This window comes from Portunus trituberculatus, chromosome 1, assembly GCF_017591435.1.
Source record: "Portunus trituberculatus isolate SZX2019 chromosome 1, ASM1759143v1, whole genome shotgun sequence".
Lineage (NCBI taxonomy): Eukaryota > Metazoa > Arthropoda > Malacostraca > Decapoda > Portunidae > Portunus > Portunus trituberculatus.
Window position 1 is genome coordinate 6,260,248 of NC_059255.1, and position 7,500 is coordinate 6,267,747.

At 44.8% G+C, this 7,500-nt stretch overlaps 1 protein-coding gene across 1 annotated transcript in view; it reads right to left on the reverse strand.

The window, feature by feature from the left end:
• The window catches only part of LOC123520674 (chromodomain-helicase-DNA-binding protein 7-like), a 20,084-nt gene that overhangs the window by 12,332 nt on the left and 252 nt on the right, over positions 1–7,500 (reverse strand). The window contains exons 2-10 of the mRNA XM_045283224.1: positions 6,723–7,309; positions 6,221–6,394; positions 5,659–5,837; positions 4,997–5,185; positions 4,230–4,422; positions 3,219–3,500; positions 1,448–1,604; positions 909–1,125; positions 1–319 (exon numbers count right to left, since the gene is read on the reverse strand). The exon at positions 1–319 is cut by the window's left edge and continues 100 nt beyond it. Of these exons, the coding sequence (XP_045139159.1) occupies positions 1–319; positions 909–1,125; positions 1,448–1,604; positions 3,219–3,500; positions 4,230–4,422; positions 4,997–5,185; positions 5,659–5,837; positions 6,221–6,394; positions 6,723–7,309 (2,297 nt within the window). The remainder of the gene's footprint in view (positions 320–908; positions 1,126–1,447; positions 1,605–3,218; positions 3,501–4,229; positions 4,423–4,996; positions 5,186–5,658; positions 5,838–6,220; positions 6,395–6,722; positions 7,310–7,500) is intronic.

Genomic DNA, 7,500 nt, shown 5'->3' on the forward strand with positions numbered 1-7,500 from the left:
CTTATCCAAACCCAATTTCCTGGACGCCTTATCAAACATCTCCCTCTCGTATGTGTTCCTGCAGACTAGACGGTAGATTTTGACGCTCTTCGACTGACCAATCCTGTGGCAGCGAGCTTGGGCCTGCAAGTCGTTCTGTGGGTTCCAGTCGCTGTCGTAAATGATGACAGTGTCCGCGGCTGTGAGGTTGATGCCCAGACCGCCAGCTTTGGTACACAGCAGGAACACAAACCGATCAGAGTCAGGCTTGCAGAAACGGTCGATTGCCGCCTGCCGCATGTTCCCACGTATCCTGCCGTCCAGCCGCTCATAGGGGTATCTGTGGGGTTAGGTTAGGTTAGATTTACATAACTGCTAAATACTGGTAACATAAAAAATAACTAGATAAATAAAAAAAAAGTTAATTAGGTTAGGTTAGGTTAAATCTTTGTTAAAAATGCTTTCATTTATTTAGGTAGCAGCAAACAATAAGTGATGTGAGTTTTAAGGGTGTTTTTGTGGCCCTAGTGATAGATTAATGAGATTTTTACATTATTAACAAGAGAAACAATAAGTGACAGGGTTTTCAAGGGTGTTTTTGTGGCCCTAGTGACAGATTAATGAGATTTTTACATTAACAGGAGAAACAATAAGTGCTGTGAGTTTTTAAGGGTGTTTTTAAGGTTCTAGAGATAAATTAACAAAATTTCCACATTATCAACAGGAGAAACAATAAGTGATGCGAGTTTTTAAGGGTGTTTTTAAGGTTCTAGAGATAAATCAACAACATTTCTACATTATCAACAGGAGAAACAATAAGTGACGTGGGTTTTTAAGGTTCTAGAGACAAATAACATACCAATATAAGTCCCCACCACCACTAACACCAAGTCCCCACCACCAGCACCACCACCATAAAGGACACTCACTTTCTAAAGATAAGATAGTCCTCCAGGATATCCAACAGCTTGACCATTTGTGAGAAGATCAGGACACGGTGGCCATTATCCTTCAGCTTGGGCAGGAGTTTGTCCACCAGCACCATCTTGCCGGAGGAGTTGATGAGGGCATTGTAGTAAGTGTCTGGGTCTGAGGCATTGGCGGGGTTGGAGTCACGATAGTCCTGCTGTATGGCATCCTCTGCGCCTGTGTCGGGAGGTGCACCAGTTGGTTTAGTTAAGTTTGGGTTGGGTTGGGTTGGGTTTGGGGTGAGTTAGATTAGGTTTGATTTGATTTTTTTCTCTATGCAGGTTAGTTATAGAAGGAAAATTAAGTTGTTAGGTTAGACAAAGAAAATAACTCCCTCTCTCTCTCTCTCTTACACACACACACACACACACACACACACACACACACTCTACCTTCCCTGCAAACTTCCACACACATACTCTACTTTCCCTTCAAACTTCCACAGATACACACCACCTTCCCTCCAAACATACACACACACACACACCCATACACTGACCATTGAGGAGGTAAGGGTGCAGACAGCATTTCCTGAGTTCCATCATGGTGTTCATAAGGCTGGGAATGTTGGCGTACGTGGCTCCCTTCACCAGGAAGTCAAAGTTCCGCTCAAGAATCGCTCGGTAATACTTCTTCTGGATGTTTGTCAGCTCCACCTGTTTATGACGAAGGTTAGGTTAGGTTAGGTTAGGTTAGGGTGTGTGTGTGTGTGTGTGTTTTTTAAAGGATGTATTTGTGTGTGTGTGTTGGGTGTGTTTGCGAGTGTTTTTAAGTGTGTTTTTGTGGTTCTAGTTTTGTGTGTGTGTAATTCACCTCGGTCGTCTGCTGGTCACCCAGCCAGTCTTCCCCATTACGGAGGGAGCTCAGAGCTCATAGACCAATCTTTGGGTAGGACTGAGACCACAGCACACTCCACACACCGGGAAAGCGAGGCCACAACCCCTCCAGTTACATCCCGTACCTATTTACTGCTAGATGAACAGGGGCCACACAGTAAGAGGCTTGCCCATTTGTCTCGCCGCACCGGGACTCGAACCCGGCACTCTCGATTGTGTGTGTGTGTGTATTCACCTAGTTGTAATTTTCCAGGGCCTGGGTATCATACTGGTGTGGCCCCATCTCCATATCTACACACATCTAACTTTCCTTTCAAACTATGCACACTCCTCGCTGACACCACCTCCTCACTCAAACTATTCCACACCTCCACACATCTCTGTGGGAAACTATATTTCTTCACATCCTTCAAGCATATTTCCTTGGCTATCTTTTTACTATGCGATCTCGTAGTTCGATTTAAATTTTCTTCTCTCAACATCATTTGCTCATTATCCACTTCATCCAGACCGTTCAACAGTTTATAAACCTGTATTAAATCTCCTCTTTCTCTTCTTTGTTCCAAGGTAAGCAAATTCATTTCTTTTAATCTCTCCTCATAGGTCATTTCTGCCAGTTCCAGAACCATTTTTGTTGCCATTCTCTGCAATCTCTCCAACTTCCTTATATGCTTCTTTTTATAAGGGGACCAAACCACCAGCATATTCCAATCTTGGTCTAATTACCATACTAATTAATTTCTTCATCATATCTTTATCCATATAATGGAAGGCTAATCCAATATTTCTAATCAAATTAATGTTTCTCCAAACATCTTGTCAATATGAGCCTCAAACTGCCCATGGTCTTGTATTATCACTCCCAAATCCTTTTCCTTTTCCACCTTTTTCAACATACTCCTTCACCCATTATGACCCTCTTGGCCATCTTCCACTCTTCCCCATCTCCATTACATGTGTGTGTGTGTGTGTGTGTGTGTGTGTGTGTGTGTGTGTGTGTGTGTGTGTGTGTGTGTGTGTGTGTGTGTGTGTGTGTGTGTGTGTTAATCAGCGTTCCAAACTTTAAACTCACTGGGGTCCCAGACAAAGCTGGACTCCTCAGTATTAGCATGGCAGGTCATCATAACACACACCAGTAAATAAAAATAATAAATAAATAAAATAAATAAATATGGAGTGACAGTTGTGTTCTTTAAGTCAATACACATACTAAGGTACATTTCTTTTTCAAACACAAACACAAACACACACAAAACACAGAAAAAAACAGACCAAAAACACTAAAAACACCCAAAAACACACCTTATACACACACACAACTCTCTCTCTCTCTCTCTCACACACACACACACACACACACATACACACATGAAAAAATAACCTCACACACCAAAAACACACATCAGAAACACACACACACACACACAGACGTACCTCAATGATAGTCTCCTCCTTTGGTGCTAAACTCTTCTCCACATCTTCCTTCATCCTCCTCAGCATCATTGGCTTCAACAATGCCTGTAGCTTGGTCACCTGGTCCTCTGTCTCCAGCTTGCCAAACTCCTGCAGAAAGGTGTCCTGGCAAGAGAACTGTGTGGGCTCCAGGAAGTTGAGTAGGGAGAACAGCTCAGTCACGTTGTTCTGCAGTGGTGTGCCGGACAGTAGAACACGGTGCTCCATGAACATCAGACGCAGACCCTCCAGGAGTTTGCAGTTCTGTGGGGGGTAGATTGAGTGAGGTTAAGCTAGGTTAGGTTGGGTTAGGTTAGGATTGGGTGAGTTTGGGTTAGGTTAGGTTAGGTTAGGGCCAAATATAACCACTTTCTTGAGCCAAGTTAGATTTAGGTTAGGTTTGGATTAAATTACATTGGGTTAGGATAGGTTAAATGCATTAAATGAAGCCCCCTTTAGTGGCCTGCAGTTCTGTGGGGTTTGGGTTGGGTTGGGTTGGGTTAGGCTAAGGTAAGTTGTCTCCCATACAATGACCATGTAACCCACAAAACACTTCTTATTACATAGGGTGGAATCAAAAGCTTTTCATGTCATCAACTCCCCTCCTCTGACTGACTGTCTTCAGCCTCTTTCTCACCGCCAGAATGTTGCATCTCTTGCTATCTTTTATCGCTATTTTCATGCTAACTGCTCTATTGATCTTGCTAACTGCTTGCCTCCCCTCCTCCCTCCAGCCCCAACCCTCGCTGCACAAGGCTTTCTTCTTCCTCTCACCACTACTCTGTCCACCTCTCTAATGCATGAGTTAACCAGTACTCTCAATCATTCATCCCACTCTCCGGTAAACTCTGGAATTCTGTTTGCTTCTGTATTTCCAACATACTATGACATGACTTCATTAAGAGGGAGGTTTCAACACATTTATCCCTTTCTTTCAGCTAATTGTTTCAGAGCTGCAAGGGAAACAGCCCCAAAACTGCCCCACACACGTACCCTGTTCTTCAACCTGTGCGCCTCGTCAATAATGCAGCAGCGCCAGTGTATCTCCTTGAGCTCCAGGCAGTCGGAGATGATCACTTCAAAGGTGGTGATGAGAACGTTGAACTTGTATAGGTTGGGGATGCGCTGGCCCTTGTCGTCCTTGTAATACATCTCATACTCAAGGATCATGTTGCGACTGGCGTGGCTGTGGGGGGTGACAGAGATGGGCTGTTAACTTCAGGTGTTGGGGAGGTCAATAGGAAAGGTGTGTTTGTGGAGGTCAATAAGTATGGCGTGGCTGTAGGGTAGGGGTGAAAAAATAAATCAATACTCACAAAATAGCAAGAAAAAAAGGAAATAAGGAAGAAAAGATTAAGAAAAGTAAGAAATAAGAAAAGGTGTGTTTGTGGAGGTAAATAAGGAAGAAAGGTGTGGTTAGGTTAGGTTAGTGGTCTCAGTCCTACCCAAAGATCAGTCTAAGAGGTCTGAGCTCACTACGTAATGGGGAAGGCTGGCTGGGTGACCAGAACGGTGGAAAAGTGGAATGCATTGGATAATGAAGTTGATACAGCATATAATGTGCAGAACTTTAAGGAAAAATTTGATAAATGGAGACATGGAGACAGGACACTATGAGCCCCACTCCAACACTGTACAATACAACTAGATAAATACAAACGACAGGCAGACAGACAAACAGACACAGACAAACACAGACACAGAGAAAGACAGACAGACAGAAGACAAACAGACACACACAGACAGACAGAAACACTTACGATCCATGATAGACGATAATATTAAGGTCGGTCCAGCCCTCAAACTCCCTCTGCCAGTTAGGAATAGTGGAGAGCGGGGCGATGATGAGGAACGGTCCACGAATGCCGTACTTAAAGCAGGAGTCCACAAACGTGAGGGACTGAATGGTCTTGCCCAGCCCCATCTCATCTGCCAGAATGCAGTTACGGCTGTGGAGACAAGGTGCAGGGATGGTTAGGCTGCGTGGATCACTGGATATATGTGGTTGGGTTAGGTTGGGTTGGGTTGGGCTGGATTGGGTTAGGTAAGGTAAGTTAGGCTAGGCTAGGCTAGGCTAGGTTAGGTTAGGTTAGGTTAGGTTAGGCTAGGTTGGGTTGGGTTAGGGTAGGGTAGGTTAGGCTGGAAGGATGGATAAATGTGTAGGTTAGGTTAAATAAGGTTGATATTTTTTTTTTCTCTCTCTCTCTCTCTCTCTCTGCCCCACACATGCAAGTTCTAACAATTTTTCACACAAGTTCCAACAATTTTTCAGTTCCAAATCTCTGAAATAAAACACACACACACAAACACACCAAGCACCTCTCTCTCTCTCTTAAGTCATAACAATCTTTCACACAGTAGTAGTTCCAACAATCTTTCACATGTTCCAACAATCAATCTGCAGCAACAATGTCTGACATACGAGTTGTAGTAGGAGAAATTGAGCCAGTTGAGACCCTCCAGCTGGTACTCTCTCAGTGAATTGTTGTTCTTGTACTGTGGCGAAGAGTCCAGCTTCTTCCACTCACTGGGTTTGGGTCTCTTCTTGGGCTTCCATTCGTTCTTTGGGGGTGGGTCCTTGTATGTCAGGAAGGCTTGTATCTGTCAGGGGGAGAAGGTTGAGAGGGTGAGTGGGTGAGGGAAAGCTTGTATTTGCCAGTGTGAGAGGAAGCTTGTATCTAGAAAGGGATGAATTTAAGACTGTACAGGGATTTCCGGAATGCTGCCATCGCCTCTGATCACAAATATGGCGACTGGTGGCACAATCATACATACCTCCACTTCTTTCACTTCCTCTTCCACCTCTACCATCTCCTCTTCCACCTTCACCTCCTTCACTGCCTCTTCTACCACTTCTTCCTACCTCCATCTCCTCCTCTGTTTCTTCCACCTCCTCCACTTCATCTTCAACCACTTCTTCCTACCTCCATCTCCTCCTCTTCCTACCTCCATCTCCTCCACCTCTTGCACCTGCTCCACCTTACCTTGAGAGGATCCACATCATCTTCCAGTTCCCAGGTGGAGTCCTCATACGCCAGGGCCTTCCACTTGACCAGGTAGTGTTTGATGGCCTTCATGGTGGACGGTTCCACTGTTTCTGTCACGTCCAGAATGCGATCCACCTCTGTGTAGTCTGGGTTGAACGCCTCCTCCTCCAGCTGCCAGTGGAGGGGTGGAGTGGATGGACAGGCAGGCAGACAGACAGACAGACAGACAGACAGACAGACAGACAGACAGATAGATAGATATGGAAGTGGAAGAATGAGTAAATGGATAGACAAATGAGGAGTGAGTGGATAAATAGATAGATAGAGGTGGATAGATATGAGTCGATTGGTGGATGGGTGGATAGGTAAACAAAACTCATTATCTCTCTCTCTCTCTCACAGTCTTACAAACACAAATACACTCTCTCTCTCTCAATCATTATTTCTCACTCACACAGCCTTACTCTCTCACTCTCTCTCTCTCTCTCTCAATACTCACAAACTCCAGCATATTCTGTGTGGTTGCTCTCTTCTGCTTGAACCTCTTAATCTTCCCTGCTATCCGCTTGTCACCCTTAAACAGCTCCTCTTCCGTCCTCCATTCCGCGTGGAGGTAAGAAAACGACCGATATTTGACGTAAAATTCCTCCACTTCAATTTTCTTCGCCGGTTTTTTACGCTTCTCCGTTTTCTCTGCTTTTATTTCAGTCCCTTTCTCCGTTTTGTCATCTGCGTTTGGTTCGGCTTGTGGGAGTGTTACTGTGGCCACTATCCCCCCTTCTGCTGCTGCGATGATCTGCGGGACGTTCGTGTGTGCGTTTGTGGGTGCGTCTGTGTCTGTCTGTGTGTCTGTATTTACGTCGTTCCCCTCGTTTGGTATCTCTGGTGTTTGTTCCTGTGTTTCGCCGCTTGTGTTTGTTTGTGTTGCTTCCTGGCCTTCCTCTTGAGTCTCCGCAGGTTTTTCTTCTTCTTTTTCTTCCTCTTGCGTGTTTTCTGTGGCTCCTTCTGTGGTAGGGTCTGTGGTGGTGGTGGTGGTGGTGTCGGTGGTGGTGGTGTCGGTGGTGGTGGGCTGGGTCTCGCTGCCTTCTGTGGAAATATTGATAGAAAAATGTGAAGTTTTTGTATTTTGATTGATATTTTTTGTGTTTATCTATTTATTTATTTGTCTATCTGTCTGTCTGTTTGTCTGTCTATTCATTTATCTATCTATTGATCTGTATGTCTGTGTGTCTTGTACTCCTCCTCCTCCTCCTCCTCCTCCTCCTCCTCCTCCTCCT